This window comes from Prionailurus viverrinus, chromosome B3 (assembly GCF_022837055.1).
Source record: "Prionailurus viverrinus isolate Anna chromosome B3, UM_Priviv_1.0, whole genome shotgun sequence".
NCBI classification, from domain to species: Eukaryota; Metazoa; Chordata; class Mammalia; order Carnivora; family Felidae; genus Prionailurus; species Prionailurus viverrinus.
This window is the reverse complement of record NC_062566.1, coordinates 114,164,727-114,181,727: the sequence shown is the minus strand read 5'-3', so window position 1 is coordinate 114,181,727 and position 17,001 is coordinate 114,164,727. Positions and strand designations below refer to the sequence as shown.

The 17,001-nt window shown below is 53.8% G+C and overlaps 1 protein-coding gene and 1 long non-coding RNA gene across 10 annotated transcripts in view; one reads left to right on the top strand and one right to left on the bottom strand.

Moving 5' to 3' along the window:
• Positions 1 to 12,805, bottom strand: part of PAPLN (papilin, proteoglycan like sulfated glycoprotein) — a 37,578-nt gene extending 24,773 nt beyond the window's left edge. For 2 of the 9 annotated variants that reach the window (XR_007152897.1, XM_047862193.1), the window contains exons 1-8: positions 10,103 to 10,243; positions 6,990 to 7,061; positions 4,580 to 4,695; positions 3,681 to 3,741; positions 3,332 to 3,434; positions 1,423 to 1,553; positions 465 to 588; positions 18 to 98 (exon numbers count right to left, since the gene is read on the bottom strand). Coding sequence is in view for 8 of the 9 variants with exons in the window: in XM_047862193.1 (XP_047718149.1) it covers positions 18 to 98; positions 465 to 588; positions 1,423 to 1,553; positions 3,332 to 3,434; positions 3,681 to 3,741; positions 4,580 to 4,695; positions 6,990 to 7,061; positions 10,103 to 10,243 (829 nt within the window). In the remaining variant the exon portion in view is untranslated. The other 7 variants (XM_047862195.1, XM_047862194.1, XM_047862199.1 and 4 more) reach the window with 7 other exon arrangements.
• Positions 12,806 to 12,847: 42 nt separating this feature from the next.
• LOC125167697 (uncharacterized) lies at positions 12,848 to 15,940 on the top strand. Its single transcript, XR_007152898.1, has 3 exons — positions 12,848 to 13,042; positions 14,304 to 14,365; positions 14,860 to 15,940. It is a non-coding gene; the product is annotated as an uncharacterized LOC125167697 (long non-coding RNA).
• Positions 15,941 to 17,001: the final 1,061 nt, after the last annotated feature.

The following is a 17,001-nucleotide window of genomic DNA, read 5'->3' as shown; positions in this document are numbered from 1 at the left end:
CGCCCTGGACCACTCACCCAGGAAATTCCTGCTGGCGGCCGCCTCCTCCACCCGGATGCTGGTAGCCCCCGAGGGAATTATGAGGATCTGGTTGTAGCCTGCAGGGGCAAGGATACTCTGGGCCCACCCACGCCCCGGCAGCACAGACGGGGTCAGGGACAGGCAGGGCTGGGCAGCTTGGGGAAGAGTCCTCCAGAAGGGAAAGTGGCCCCGCAAAGGTGAGAAGGGTCGGCAGGCTTGGGCGCCCAAACTGACTGGGGATTTGGGGGGAGGGAGGAGGAAATGGGGACCGTGGGGGAGGGTTGAGCAAGGGCATCCAGCTGGTGGCAGTGTGAGATCACACTTGCCAGACTGGACCCTCCCAGTGCCATGAGGGTTACTCGGATGGAATGGAAGGCAGAAGAGGAAGGGACAGGCAACACACCCTCGTCTCAACGGCCTGTGGGCCCCCAGAGAACCCCCACCTCTGCTGAGGTCATTGGCATCAAAGGTGCCTGTGACGGGGTAGCAGGTGGTGCCGTCACCCCCACACTGCAGACACTTGTCCTCCTCCTTTGATGAGTCTAGGTTGTGGTCACAGCCAACGGCCTACCGGGCAGAGGAGGAGATGAAAAAGACCAGGGGGAGTCACAGATACACCAGGATCCAAACACTGGTCGCTGGTCAGATCAGGGAAGAGCAGTGAGTACTCATCAGCCATTGAGGCTGAGTAAGCATTGGATGTAGCCTGTGGCCGGCCATCTACCTCTTCTGCCGGCTCAGCACCCGTCTCCCCTCCTCTGGCAACAACACCTCATTTCCCACAGTGTGGACAGAGCCCCCCAACGGTGGGTGTGGGCAAATCAGCAGGTTCTACGCCTTGCTCAAAGAGAGTGGTTCACGGGACGCCCCGAGCCAAGACAAATCAGAGGGAGCCCCAGCTCACTGGAACTCCTGGAAAGAGGGCACCCTCTCCAGCCAGAGCTTGGAGCTGCTGGTGGCCATGTACACACCTCACGTTTCCAGCAATCTCATCCAGGCACCTGAAGTTGCCAGCCCATCCCCCGATGGCTTCCCCCCCCCCCCCCCCCCCGCCTTTGTCAGTTTTAGTTGGGCTTCTGTAACTTGCCACCCAGAGGGTTGCTCTTATCCCGGTGCTCAAGTTTTCAAAGGGCAAAGTTAAAAGGTCCTAGGGCATCTACAATACAAAGACACCTTAGAAGCTGGTCATGGTAAGACATCAAGCTCATGAGAGCCACTGGCCCTGCTGGCGTGGGGCAGGGGACATCCTGCAATAAGCCTGAGTGGGGCCCCAGGCTGAGTAACAGGGGTGTGGGGGTGGGGGGGTGGGCAGGGGGACATCCTTCAATAAGCCCAAGGACAGGATGGGCAGCATGGGGGGAGGCAGGGAGCAGGTGGGAGGTGGGCAGGGGCGCAACTCACCCGGCAGCTGCCCTCCACACACACGTCCCGTTTGCCAGGTTCGCAGGGTGTCCCGTCCACGACAGCCTCCCTATGCTTGTAGTAGAAGTTCTCCCCCTTGGGAATGCAGTTCAGTTCACACTTGTTCGGGGCTGAGCAGGCAAAGGGAAAAGCTGAGACCCCGGGCAAGCACCAAGTCCTACCCTAGGAACAGGGAAGCACGGGCAGGGGCCAGAATCACACAGATGGCAGAGAGAGAAAGCCCTTGCAGCAGTTCCCCCAGTGGCTCAGAACCCCGCCCCACCCCAGGGAGAAGGGACAGCCACAAAACTGCTGCATTCCTGGGGATCAAGTTGAAGAAAAACCCCAAGATAAAAAGCCAGCCACTTGAAGAGGTCTACCTCATCCTTACAGACAAGCCCATGTGTTAACAGTCAGCTATTCTAAGGAAATTATTCATAGAATACTATGCACGTTGACTTTGCTATAAAGAATTACAAGGACTAGGGGCGCCTGGGTGGCGCAGTCGGTTAAGCGTCCGACTTCAGCCAGGTCACGATCTCGCGGTCCGGGAGAACGAGCCCCGCGTCAGGCTCTGGGCTGATGGCTCAGAGCCTGGAGCCTGTTTCCGATTCTGTGTCTCCCTCTCTCTCTGCCCCACCCCCGTTCATGCTCTGTCTCTCTCTGTCCCAAAAATAAATAAACGTTGAAAAAAAATTAAAAAAAAAAAAAGAATTACAAGGACTATGCGGTAACATGTGAAGATGCTCATAACACACGATGCAAAATGGTGCTATGTAATAACCATAAATGCGTAAATGTATATAGAGAAAATAACGTGGAAAATGCTAAAATGGAATGCTAGACCAATCCTGTGAAACACCAAAGAAGGCATCCCTTGCATGACCCTTTCTAACCTTTCCTCTGTGTTCCAATTTTTTTCTTTTTAAAAAATTTTGTAAACATTTGAGAGAGACACAGAGGGAGACAGAGCATCCCAAGCAGGCTCCACGCTGTCAGCACGGAGCCTGCTGCAAGGTCGAACTCACAAACCGCAAGACCACAGCCTGAGCTGAAATCAAGAGTTGGACGCTTAACCGACTGAGCCACCCAGGTGCCCCCTTATTTTTCTATAATACGGATACATTTAAATTATCCAGGCAGAGCAAAGAATGTCAACAGGCTCCCCTGGGGCCACTCCTCTAGCCAAGACCCTCTTCCCCATCCCTTGGTACACACAGGATATAAATGCTCATTTGATTCGGAATCCAGAGTACCATACTTCCCAGGAGTCATTTGCAACGGGCAGTGAAAACTAACACTCAGGATTAGCCTAAGGAATCTTCTGACGCCTCTAAAATGTTTTAATTGCGTACAAGTGTTTTTTCTGAAACCGTATTGCTCTAAAAATTAACCACTCTCCTCAAAGCTCTTCAGAGCAAGCCCTTGGGGGCCAGAGATCCTGAGTAAATGGACTCTTGCCATACCAAGCCCCTTGCAGCCCCAGCCTGCAGTTGGCCCAAACATGGACCCACCCTACCAGCACTCCTCCTCCCCAAGGCTTCTGTGCACCTTGAGGACCTCTGTGCACCATGAGGAATACTTCTGGAGCAGGCCAAACAAAGCCGCGCTTCACATGGCAAGGACGTGGCCTTCATGGCTTTGTTTGAAAAACAGAGATGGAAAAAAGGATGGAGAGACCTCAAAATGACCCCGGCTGTTGTGCTGCAGTGGGCACACGCCAGGAGAACGGTGGCACCGTAAGGTTGTTGTTGTTGTTTAATGTATTCGACAGAGCATCTGTAAAATGGTGGTAGGAATTGTGTAATGGAAGATCAATGTAGGGAGGAGATCCCAAACAGGTGGGGCGCAGTGCGGAGCAAGGCGGGGTGCGGCAGCAGAGGCACCGGTGCGGAGGACCGCCACTTACCCCCATAGTAGGGCAGCCATTTGTAACGCTTTCCCTGGAAGTCCTGGCCGTCGAACTGGGCACACTGCTCGGCCCGGAAGTCCCTGGCACCGGTGGGGCAGCTCTGCGGGGGATGGGGCCAGCAGGGAAGGGAGGGGCAGGTGGGCGCTTCCTCCCCCACCCCCACACCTCCTTGCTGTTTGGCGCAGCTCCAGAGCACCTCCTTGCTGGGGCTTTGGGCTGCTGGAGGGGAGGCTGTCATTTGCGGTGTGGGGTGAGGAAGGGGCTTCCCGCAGCCCAGGCTGTGCACCAGTGGGAGGACGCCCCGGGGACTGGGAGGTCAGCCGGGTAGGGGGTCCCAGAGCTTTACCTCAGTGTGGCAAGAACGGTGGCTCCGGACAGGGCCCACGCAGCTGGAGCCTCCGTCTGTCCTGAGGATGAGAACACCGCACCGGGAAGGCCCGGACCCCGCCAACCAACACCCCCTCCTCCTCCCGGGGCTCCCCTGCAGGCCCCGCTGGACAGAGGAGGGATGCCTGTGCACGCACAGGTTCCCCCAGGTAGGTGTAATGAGCCCCGAGTTTATACTTGGAAGAAGCTGGACTCAGCAGCCTATTCTGGACTTTCTCTAACTCAGGGCTACTTGGCCTCTTAAAGCAGTTTTCCAAAGAAGACCCGAATTCTGCCTTTGGAGATAAAATAAGACGGAATATATGCACATCTGGTAAGGTTTTTCTGCCATTTAAGGTGTATATGAGCATAAGGTGCTTAGAATAATAGCTCATGTCTCTTCCTCTTCACGCAAGGTTCTCAGGAATAGTGAGGTAACCCACCAACAGGCAAAGGGTCACCCCCTTGTTTTGTGCCCCACCCGCCATGGCACCTATCAGAGTGCAGGGCACATAGGCGCTTGATCCCTCACTTATTAAAGTGGGAGACACGTATACTTAAAGAGGCTGCAGGTGGAGAAAATGCACAGGTTAGCAATTGTTGAAGATCGTTCAGTAATTCACCAAGAATTTACTACACCTGCCACCTGAAGCATTAGGAACCAGAGACTCGGGCACGTGAGGCAGGCCTGTCTCTAGTTCCCCTGAAATCAGGTTGATTGTTGGAATCAGAGTGTACGTATGTGGGAAATGGACTTGATTCCAAATATTCCACTGATGCTGCTCCCAGGACAAACCTATTGCTCAGGACCAGCGGGCTCCCCGACCAGCCTGCCCCCTGCCCTCTTCTAACAGGCTGGCCCCGGCCAGCCTCCCCTACCTCTGGGAGTAGCAGGGGCGCTCCCGGAAGCTGATGCCCCCTCCGCAGGTCCGGCTGCAGGGGCCCCAGCTGCCCCAGGGGCCCCAGAGGTCACTCTGCCGCCTCACCTTGGGAGCCTGGAGGAAAAGACATGCAGAGGAGTGTGAGTCACTCAGCCCCCCACAAGGGCACTGGGCTCCCCAGAGGACCCTTGCCTAAAAACATTCCCCGATCTCACCTCGGGAGCCAGGCCCTTCAAGGACTCGGCAAGAACACCAGACACCCCGAACATTCATTTACAGAACTCGCCGGCTTTCACCATAAGGGGCCAAAAGCCCTACTGCAAGCATGCCCTGGCCTCCTGTGCCCAGCACCCACGAAGCAGACATCCACTTGCCCGGCAGATGGGAGGGAGGGACCAAGCCTGCCAGATCTCAGAGCCGGGCTACCTACCCCTCCACACTGTCTCCCCGAGGAACGAAAGCACATTTGGCTTCAGCCACGGGCAGCACAGGCATGTTTTGTTTCTCTATAATTACTCAAACCACAAGCTGATGGTGTGGAGCCAGAATAAGCGGGTCCAGCCCGTCCTCCTGCTGGCCTGTCCTCACCTGCTCCTGCTCTCAGTACCCAGTCTCTCCTGCTCTGACTTCCTCCTCCCAGGGCAACTCAGGGGCCCCCTTTCCTGCTGCGCTCTTCCCAGGGCTGTGCTGTGCCGTGCAGGGGTGGGGGTGAGAGAAGGTGTGAGTGGGTGGAAACAGAGGCAGAGGAAACCACTCCTGACCAGCCTGGGGTTGGCAGGCAGTGACTGGGCGTGATGGCCAGGGTGCATATCCGCTTTATTCATCCCTAACCCCTGTCAGCACTGAGAAGAGCCAAGAAGCACTCGGGGACCCCGTGGTGGCTCTGCCCTTGGCTGAGGCCAGAAATAGGAGGCAGCTGAGCTGGGTGCGTGCAGTGGAGGGGCGGAGGAGAGTTCTAGGCCCCACCTGAGCTCACATGGTGTGGGGAGGAGGAGGCAGGAAAAGGTTGCTCAGGTGTTCCTAAGACAGAAAGCACCTAATAGGACCCAGGTCGTTTTGTGCACCTTGACTCACTTCACCTGCACAGGAACCTGAGGGTGGGTATTATAACCCCCAATTAAAGGGAATCTAAGGCCTGATGATTTGCTTACAGTCACACAATTGTTAGGGGGGTGGCTCTGGGTTTCCTCCTGGGGCCTTGACTCTGGCAACATAGCCCCTCCACCTGAGCGATGGCTTCATGCCCAGGCACCAGAGAAAGCCTGTGCCAAGGATCTCATGGTGTGACATTTAGGGAGCAAGGACCATGGGGTGGCAGAGGTGACCGTGGGCAGCTGGCCTCTAGCCCACCCATCACTCTGTGGCCCATGCTGCCTGGCCCTGCCCCTTCTCATCCTTGACTCACACTCTACAGAGGCGGCATTTCCCCTCCTTCCCCAGGGACTGCCTGTCTCACAGACGGTGGACAGGGATGTGGGGGTCCCCCTAGCAAAGAGCTCTCCGGGGGCAGGATGGGACCTGGCTGCTTCCGTGCCTTCCACCCAGTCAATGCCAGCAGAAGCTTGGCAGGAGCAGCTCCCAGGACCAAGCCCAGCTCTGTGGCCCCTCCTCTCCTGGAGGTTTGTCCTGCCATCTAGAAGATTTTTCATATAACCTCAGGCCCCCAGGTTTGCTCTCCAGGAAGCTGTTCTTCGGGCCCTGTTAACAAAGCAGCTACACTGATCACCAGTGGGCTCCCGTGTCCTCTAAATTTGCACTAATGCAGTATCCATGAGCCTCGTGTGGCTATTTAAGTTAATTAAGGAAATCAAATCAAAGAAAAAACAATTCTTCAGCTGCACGAGCCACATGTCATGTGCTCGGTAGCCACGTGTAGCCACTCAGTAACCAAGTGTCTATCTTACGGGACAGCACAGATTCAGGACGTTGATCATCTCAGAGAGGTCTGTTGGCCATCCCTGCCCTGGATGCCAGCCCCCAGCAAGGAGGAATGACCGGCACCCACAAACCTCGAAGCACAAACAGTCAAGCTGAGGGGCAGCCTGCTTTGTCCCAGGCAGACTGCAGATGGGATGAGCCATCTAGCCTGCGTCTTGGCTTGTGCCAGCACAGCCCCCTCCCCTTCCTTCCTCCCTGGAAGACTACTGGGTGGGGGGAGGGCAGTGGCAAGTTGCCATTCCTGCAAACTGCACCCTGCAGCCTGGCGGGCAGCTCCGGGCACCTTGACTAGACCCCTTCAAGGTGCCATCCGCTTTTAAAGGAACTTTATTGTTTTTGGCCTTCCCTGCAGGGACAGGGCTCTGAGCTGCAGTGGGGTGGCTCCTCCCTGGTCCTAAACCCTGGGGCATTCCCCATCCCCCATTCCCTGCTCCCAAGCTGGGAGCCTGGCCAGGTAGGGCCGCACTCACCGAGGACCCAGGGGCCGGGGCCAGCAGCAGGGGCACGAGCAGGAACATCCGGATCTCGGCCTGCATCTCAGCCTGTGGGAGAGGCCGGGGTGGGCAGGGCAGGGATCAGGACCGGTCAGTGGGTGGGCAGGGGTGCATCCCTCCCTCCCCGTTGCCCACAGGTGACCAGAGAGCTACAGGGGGACCAGAGGGAAGGCCATGGGGCTCAGTGGCGCTCATGTCAGCAGGGAGGGGCGGGGTGGAAGTGGAGAAGGCCTACTAGTGGCTTCTAAAAGTCCAAAAGTATCTTCTTTCACGATTCAAAGGGGAAAAAAAGAGGGCAATTAAAGATACTTCTCGTTGAGGGGCATCTGGGTGGCTCAGTGGGCTGAGTGTCAGACTCTTGGTTTCCACTCAGGTCAAGATATGGTGGTTCGTGAGATGGAGCCCCCACGTAGGGCTCTGTGGTGACAGCGCAGAGCCTGCTTGGGATTCTCTCTCTCTCCCTCTCTGGCTCTCCCCTGCTCACATCATCTCTCTCTCAAAATAAATAAATAAGCGTTTAAAAAAAATACTTCTTGTTGAAAGACCGGTTCAGAATCAAAGCAATCAGCCTATTTTTAATTTAGCAAGAGGTTGCTTTTTAAATTTTTGTTTATTTTTTTTTTGAGAGAGAGAGAGAGTGAGTGTGAGAATGAGTGGGGGAGGGGCAGAGAGAGGAGAGAAAGAATCCCAAGCAGGCTCCACGCTCTCAGCTCGCAGAGCCCAAGCAGGGCTCTATCTCAAGAACCCCGAGATCATGACCAGAGCAGAAGTCAAGAGTTGCATGCTGCACCGACTGGGCCACCCAGGTGCCCCAAGAGATTGCTTTTTAAAAATCCATTACAGGGATGCCTGGGTGACTCAGCTAAGCATCCAACTTCAGCTCAGGTCATGATCTCCAGGTTTGTGGGTTCAAGCCCCGCGTCGGGCTCTGTGCCAACAGCTCAGAGCCTGGAGCTTGCTTCAGATTCTGTCTCCCTCACTCTCTGCCCCTGTCCCACTCATGCTCTGTCTCTCTCTCTCTCTCAAAAATAAATAAACATTAAAAAAAAATTTGTTTAATCCATCACACCAGTTGTTTCTAAAACTTGTTAATATAGGGGCGCCTGGCTGGCTCAGTGGGTGGAGCATGTGACTCTTCATGAGAGGGTTGTGAGTCTGAGCCCCACGGTTAGGTGTAGAGATTACTTAAAAATAAAATCTTACAAATATATATATATATATATATATATATATATATATAATTTTTTTAAAGAAATTCTCTGGGGGTGCCTGGATGGCGCAGTCAGTTAAGCGCCCAACGTGGGCTCAAGTCATGATCTCCAGGTTTGAGTTCAAGCCCCAAAGAATCAGGCTATGAGCACAGAGCCCACTTCTCATCCTCTACCTTTCTCTTCCCCTCCCCCGCTCATGCGCACGCGCACTCTTTCAAAAATAAACATTTTTAAAAGTTGCATTTAAAAATCTCTCCCAAGATGCTTTCAAAGCTCAAATGCTTTAAAAATGTCAATTGTAACCCTACTGTAAACCCAAGTCAGCATTTCTCTGCACAAGAAAGTCTCCACAAGTAGACCCCAGTGTGGTGTGTGTGTTCAGTCTGTGCACTGTACCAAAGAATGACATAAGCAATTTGCTCCTTCAGTACAAAACAGCAAGCGAGTACTGACTTGTAAGTTCAAATTTACAAATCTGTAATTCTACCAATGTTCTAATTTTTTTTTTTTTAGCATAAAATGACTTCATTTTACAAGGACAAAACAGAGCACACACAAGCCAAGTTCAGCAAAATTTAACCTGGCACGTTTAGCGACGTACATGCTTCGTTAATTTAGCACAAACACTGATTCATTTGGTCGTTATTTTCACAGTCAAATCAGAGGTTCCTGGGGCTTGCAGGCGGGGGGGCAGGGGGGACGGCCTTCTCTCCCCACACCCCACCGCCCAGGACGACCTCTGCTCTGCGCACCCCGCCCCGCAGCTCCTGTAACAGCACCGTACTGTTCTAGGGCTCATGCCAAGATGAGTGTTGGGGAGATGCTTCTCTAAAGCCGGCTGCCTTAAGGGGCGGAGGTGAGCAGAGCCAAGGGAGAGACGGAAGGACAGAAGAAAGACCGGACTTAAAATTGCTACTAGGTACCACCACCACGGCTGCAATTACACTAGATCAAGGCCCACATATGCAATCCCAGGGTCCTGGAAAGCCTGGAAGGCTATTTCAATTCACTTGGGAGAAAAACGCAAAAAAGACCGGCCCTGGGTCTTGGGCACCGGACGACTATGCGGGGCTCCCCCAACTGCCCGAGGGCAGGGCCCGCTGCGCACCCGCCCGACAGTGGGGGCTCCTTTCACACCGTGTCCCCGAGGAACGCGTTGGTGCCGGACCTGGGCCGAAGCGGAGGCCAAGCCCGTCTGCTCCTCCTCGCGGGGGCTGGCCCGCGACCCGTACTTGGGGTCCCTGCGCGCCAGGCGCCACGTGTCCGCAGGGTCCCCAGCGGATGCGGAGACGCCCGAGGCCGGTGCGACACCCTTCCCCGTCTGCCTCCCACGCAAGAATCTTCCCCACGTCGGTCACGAGGAGGCGCCCGCGGTCCGCAGTCCCGGCCCGGGGACGTGCCCGCGCCCCCCACCCGCCCGCCCGGGAACGCGCGGGCGCAGACCCCCCCAAAGTGGAAAGGTGACCTTCCCACGCGAGGCGCCAGGGCCACCGGGCACGTGCTGGCCCTGACGACACCTCCGGGAGGGGCACGCTCGGTCTCCTGGGCCCGGCGCCTGGGAGGCGCGGCAAAGGCGTCCCACCGAGGCAAGGTCCGAGGGGGCGGACGGCGTCTGCGCGGGGCTCCGGCTGCGTCCGACCGCCCACCACTAGCCCCAGTGGCTCCCGGCGTCTCCCGCCCGCCGGTGACCTCCCAGCCCCGCCCGAGGTGCGGTGCGGAGCGGTGACCTCGGTGGACAGAGCCGGAGGCGGGTTCCCCTCCGGGACCCCCTACTTCCTCCGATACCGCTCTTCCTGCGGGCCAGGCGGGGCACGTTCCTGCAGCAGCCCCGGAGCGAGCCGCCCCTGCCCCCGGGGCACTGTCCCTCGGCTTTCCTACCTGGGTCTCCGGCCGCGCGGGGCACGCAGCGCTGCTCCGTCGGTGCCCGCCCCTGGAATGGGAGGTTGGCCTGGCGGCGCGGAACGCCTGCGGAGGTTGGACTTTCTCTCCCTGCCGCTGGCTGGCTTCTCCCCGCCCCATCTCCCCCCGCCCCAGCCAGCCCTGCAGACACCCATCCCCAGTCCCAGTGGAAAGCCCCCGCCTCCCTGCAGTGACCCGTGCTGCATCCCCTTGGGTCTGTGCCAGAGCTTGGCTTGCCCTCCATTCTGTGTTTCCTCTACTGGGGGGGGAGGCGGGGGCACCAGTCACCACCCCGGTCCCACTTCCTCTGTCTAAGCCATCCATCTCTGTATCATCCCGCTCCATGCTCACCTTACATACAACACACCTCTGCGTCCAGCCGTCCGCCTCTTCCACCCTTGAATTCTGTACAGGCAGACCTCACTTTCTTGTGCCTCCTTGGGTTGTTGGTTTGGAGGATTGAGGGTTTTTGGTTGTTGGGTGGTTTTGTGTTTTGGGGTTTTTTGGTTTTTTTGTTGTGTTTTTTTGTGTGTGTAATTTGCTTGATTGCACTTTATTGCATTTTTTACAAAGTGAAGGTTTGTGGCAACCCTGCCTAGAGCAAGTCTACTGGCCCCATTTTTCCAACAGTATTTGCTCACTTCGTGTCATATATTGGCAATTCTGGCAATATTTCAAAATTTTTCATTATTTTATGTTATGGTAACCAGTGATCAGTGGTTAGGATGCCCTGAAAGTTCAGATGACGGTTAGCATTTTTCATCAATGAAGTCTTTTTTAATTAGAAAAAAATGTGTTTTTTAGGGGCACCTGACTGGCTCAGTTGGTAGGGCATGCAACTCTGTTTTTTCTTTTTTAAATATCTATCTATCTATCTATCTATCTATCTATTTACTTACTTACTTACTTACTTACTTACTTATTTAGAGGGGAGCAAGGCAGAGAGAGGGGGAGAGAGAGAATCCCAACCAGGCTCTGTGCTGTCAGTGCAGAGCCCCCTGTGGGGCTCAAACTCACAAACTGTGAGATCATGACCTGAGCCGAAATCAAAAGCTCAGCTTAACCCGCTGAGCATGCAACTCTTGATCTCAGGGGTTGTTAGTTTGAGCCCTGTGCGGGGCATACAGTTTACTTTTAAAAAAATGTTTTAGGGGCGTCTGGGTGGCTCAGTGGGTTAAGCATCTGACTTCAACTCAAGTCATGATCTCACCGCTCATGAGTTTGAGCCCCGTGTTGAGCTCTGTGCTGACAGCTCAGAGTCTGGAGCCTGCTTCAGATTCTGTCTCAGTCTCTCTCTGCCCTTCCCTCGCTCATGCTGTCTCTCTCTCTGTCTCTCAAAAATAAATTTAAAAACATTTTTAAAAATTTTTAGTTTTTTAGACATGTTATTGCATACTTCATAGACTACAGTATAGTGTAAACCTAAGTTTTATATACTCTGGGAAACCAAAAAATCTATTTGACTCACTTTATTGTGATATTCGCTTTATTGCAGTGGTTTGGGGCTGAACCTGGCGTATCTCCAAAGTATGTCTGTACTTCAGCCACAGCTGTTTCTCCTCACACAGGCTGCTGTTTGCTACCCTCCCAGCCAGCTTTTCACACTGCCTAGAATGCACTCTGAAAACCCACTCTACCTTGCAAGCTACTACTCATCCCTCAAGGCCCTGACCAAATGTCACCTCTTCTAGAAGCCTTCCCCATACTGTAGCAGGCAGAATTGGTGCCCGCCCCACTCCCTCAGTCTCTGTCCCTGTCTGCTGTAGTTTATGGTGCATCACTCTGTGGGAACCCGAGTCTCCCTAACTCAGCTTGTAAGAGGCTAAGGACAAAGCTTGCCTCCCCATCACCTGTGCCCAAGGCACTAGTTAGGATCAAAGTAGGGACTCAAAACATGTGATACATTTCATTTCCTTTTCGCATTGTCCTTTTTCTCAGCAAAGGCACTTCTTGCCTGCCATCCCTTTTTGACTGAAAATCACCTACCCCCAGGAACATAGCATTGGCCCTGGGCCGCATGGGAGGTGGGGAGGTCACACGGCTGGTCCCTTTCCCTCATCTCCTTTATTTTTTTTATTTTTGAGAGAGAGAGAGAGAGAGAGAGAGAGAGAGAGAGAGAGTGCGAGCAGGGCAGGGGCAGAGAGAGGGAGACACAGAATCCAAAGCAGGCTCCAGGCTCCGAGCTGTCTGCACAGAGCCCGACGCGGGGCTCGAACCCACAAACCGCGAGATCATGACCTGAGCCAAAGTCAGATGCTCAACCGACTGAGCCACCCAAGCCCCCTCCCTCATCTTCTTATACCTTCCGTCCTTTACTTACCCTGAGCACTGGTCATTTCTCCCATGGCCTCCTTTCGGGCAGAGAAACACCAGTAGGAAGCTCCCCGCCCCCGTTGAGAGCGGCAGCCCCTGTAGATCATCTCTCTAAGTTGTCACTGATGCTCAGACAAAACGCTTATTAAAACGTAAGCATTTTACATCTGTCCCATTCCTTACCCATCAGTGAAGAAAGAAGCGGCAGCAGCTGTGTAGCAGGGGCCCCTGGGGACTAGTGTGAATTCTTAGGCAAAGATAAAGCTTGGCAGAGAAAAGGGAGTGGAATTACCCAAAGCCTGTCTAGAAAAGGAAAATAGCTTCTTCCATTCAAGAAGCCCCACTCCCTGCCCCCATCAGCCAGGAATTTTCTGGGCTTGGTCAAAGGTCCCTTAAGTGGGAGGAAGCTGCTTCTCCCGCTCTGGGGGGTGGGGCCGCTGAGGCACCTTCCTGGTCTGCTCCTGTTTTTCCTCAGTGATCCCTTCTCAGGCACCCAGCCCCATGATTTCTTGCTCCCCACCGCCGCTGCAAAGAAGACCCAGAAGGTAGGGAAGCAGAGTCAACACACAGCGTGAAGGAGCCAGGCTCGAGCAGTTCCCGGCTTGGGTAAGTAGTCCTCTCCCAAGCCTCAAGTTCTCTACCCCAGAAGGATGTGTGAGCACGGTGCCCAGAACATAATTGTTCACCAAAAATTGTGTGCACAATTGGTGCACACACACACACACACACACACACACACACAAAATGGTGATTTAGAAAGAAGATTCTGGGGTGAGACCAGAGACCTTCCCTCTCATTGTAAATCCCCCTCTGCCTGGACCTGCTGGTCTGAGAAGCCCAGGGTGCAGAAGGGGGTACAGCCCTTGGAGGCAGACAGACCTAGACTGGGAACCTGTTCTGCTCTGTGTGTGAACTTAGGACTAAATCATGTCACCTCCTTAAGCCTCAACTTGCTCAGCTGAGCCTCACACAGAGCGTGGTAGAATAGGGAAGTACGGAAAAAAAAAAAAATTAAAAAAAAAAAAAAGAATAAGGAAGTACTTAGCCGCTATAAAGCTCCTACTAAGTGCGTGCTCAGCAAAAGTTCCTTCTGCCCCGTGCTCCCTCTGCCTGTTTCCTGGGTTCTTTACATCTGGATCATCTCAGCAGATTGCAGATCCAGGGACACAGCCTAGAAATAAGTGGCCAGATCTTCTTGTAAGGCTGGGTTAGAATGGAAACCCATTCCAGGCTCCAAGGATAGGCCACTTCCAGGAGGCCTTCCCTTAAAGCCTACCTCTGTGCTCCCACGGCGCCGGGATTGCACTTTGGAACTACTACAGTGATACGAATGTGTCCCTTTCCTCCCTCTAAATTGTGAATCTCGCAAGGTCAGGGAAAGTGGAAGCCGCTTTATAGCGGCTAAGTACTTCCCTACTCTACCCACCCTCTGTGCGAGGCTCAGCTGAGCAAGTTGAGGCTTAAGTAAGGACATTGAGAGCTCATGGAACGGACAGGAAGCCTGGAGAATCAGGCACAGACAAGGGCCAGAGTCCCCACCAATGCCATAGACCATGGCCCAGGAGCAGTTCTGGTTAGGACTGTCCTGTTGGTCTCTGGAAGCTGCCACCACCACTTTCAGGTTACAATGACCCATATCATCCCCAGAGAAAACCCTGAATGGTCCTCGTAGATGCCAACCCCAACAGGAAGGAGCACGGCTGCACCCTGACCGCCAAGACCTACGAAGCAAGAGTCGGCAGGTTGCCCGGATGGGAACCTCGTTCCGATGTGCAGCTGCTGGCACACGGCGCTTGTTTAACTGGACTTGGAGAGGATGCTGCTACTCTTCTTCCCTCTCTTGCTGATGGTTGTTTATTCATTCCAGGGACACTTGAAGGCCTCCTCTTCCAGAAGCTGCGGAGAGACCTGTCCAGTGGTGGCAAACGCGTAAGTAACACCCAGCTCTCTGGAGGGAAAAAGTGCTGCCCAGTAGCCTTTATCAACTTCCGTGGGTAAATACTCCATGGCTGTTTTCAGGCTACCAAGGTTATGTCGCTAAGCACAGAGCTGGGAAGATACGTGGTCGGCTGTCCCAAGCTGTCGCAACACACAGACCGTCTTGCCCTTGGGGAGTTTACCTTCTAGTAGGGCACTGCATTCTAGCGCTATGTGTTAATCCAGAATAAAACTATCTGCAAAAGGAAATCCAAAAGGAAAAAGAACGCTTCACATGAGAGGATTTCTCCATTTCTCTCTCTGCCTTTTCTTCCCTCCCCCTCCCATGCATCTATCCATTTCCCTTGCTGGAGTCATTCAAAGTTGGGGGTGGGGGGGGGAGGGGAGCGTTAAATGCCCCTTGCCAGTCTGCCCCTCAACTTGACTCTGTGCTTTCAGATCCCAACACTAATCTGTCTTCCTCCCCCTGTTGCTGCCATGTCCAGGTCAGGACCTTGAAACACCGAGCAAGACCATGAGAAGAAGTCCAAAGCTCAGTATATCTGACAAGTGCTGTCATAAGATAAGCCACCTGACTGTGGAGGGGAGGTTTATGCTCAAAGGTGGGACAGAAATACAGCTCCCTGACACTTCCTGCAGACACGAGGGCCACCCAGAGAGAAAGAACAAATCCTGGGATGTCCTTCAGTGACATCAGGCCTGACACAGACCCACCCCATCTGCCCCATCCTCAGTCCAGATCCCGGGACAGGGCACCAGGAGGGAGGGCGAGGCCATTTGAAGACGCTTGGTGTTAGGGCAGCAACACGGAGGGAGGTAGGGGGCTTTCCAGAAAATATTTCCTGATTGGCTTCCGTCCAGCAGCTCCAGCCTCAATCTCATCCCTTTCCTTCCACACGGGAACACACACACTCACCCCTGCACACGTGTGTGTGCACACACACGCTCACACACACCATAAGGGTCGGCCTACAGTCTCCTGCAGAAGCTAACTGCATGAACTCCTGGAGACATTAAGGGAGAAAGTGTGAGGAGCCCACTTTGCCCACCCTCTGCTTCCTCAGTGGGAGGGGCTTCAGAGCTCAGGCCCCCACAAAGGTCAATGTGGGGTGTGGGGCCAGTCTGCAGCATGCAGGCCCGGAGGGTCCCCCTCAGCTCAGGGTGGGTGTCCCATGGCTGAGTGGCAGTGGCCTCGGTGCCCCTATCAGCAGTGACAGAGACAGGGCAGGTCCTCTCTCCCCCTCTGAAGACCCCTGTGCCTCTGCCTCAGCATCCCCTGCTCTGCTGCTGCTGTCCCCTGTGGGCTGCCAGGGAGGGCCGGGGACTGGGACCCCCACAGGCCAGCTGCCAAAGCTCTTCAGATCCTTTCTTCTCGGTCTCTCTCCACCGCACTCTCAGGGCACGGCTCATCTCCTCTGCCGCTTCAGCCTCTGTATTTGGATAATTCTCAGCCTGGAAGCTGACAAGTGTCTGTGCCTTGTGCCAAAGGCCTAGAAACATTACTCAGAAAGTCAGAGGACCAGCACCTCTCAATTCGGAAACGCAATTCCCAATGCTCAAGTTAAATGAAAGGGGGAAATTCTACTAACTTTGTCGGGGGGGTAGGGTGGGGTGGGGAGTTTCTCTAACTTCAGTAATTTGTGAACCTATTATCCTGACCCTTATTTTAGAGCATGATACCACTTAAAAATGCATGGACATAAAACTAGGTCTAAGCCTTTTATTTTTACAGCTTTATATAACTATACTCCTATTACATATGTCTAGGCCCCAATTCCTTATTAGAAACTCTCGGGGCCAAATGTGTTTCAGGGTTGAGCATTTTTCAGATTTTAGAAGTTACTAAACTGCATATGACATACTACCTCCAGTACTTTCTGGAAGCTTTCTTTAATCAAAACCAACCAACCAAAATCAACAACAAAACTACATGCACTTATACCTCTGCAGCAAAACATACAAATATTCACCTAAACAGGCTAAACTGAGACTCTGAATAGCCTCAGGCCACACCTACTCACAAGCCTAGGAGAAACCTTTCGGTTTTCAGAGCCTTTTGAATTTCATAATTGCAAATAAGGGATTGTAGACCTGCACAAATTAAACACAACATGACTACAAATGGGGTTCACAACGTTAGCACAATGTTAATGACGGTGACAGAGGCCGGTGGCCTGCTGAATTCCATCGTGGGGGAGGCGGTGGGAGACGGTGGGGCTGGAAGAGGTGTTAAGTCCATGTAGTCCCCAGGCCTGGGTTGGAATCTGGCATCTGTACTCACTGGCTGGGATGTGTCCGGCAAGTTAACCTTCCTGCATGGCAATTTCTTCATTTTTAAAAGGAAGACAATACGGGGCGCCTGGGTGGCTCAGTTGGTTACGCGTCCAGCTTCGGCTCAGGTCATAATCTCGTGGATCATGTGTTTGAGCCCCCCATTGGGCTCTGTGCTGACAAGAGCCAGGAGCCTGGTTCAGATTCTGGGTCTCCCTCTCACTCTGCCCCTCACCGGCTAGCACTCTTTCTCTCCGCTCTTTCTCAAAAATAAAAAATAAAATTAGAAAAAAAATTTAAAAATTTAAAAAAATAAAAGGAAGACCATAGATTAATGTAAACAAAAATCAATGTTA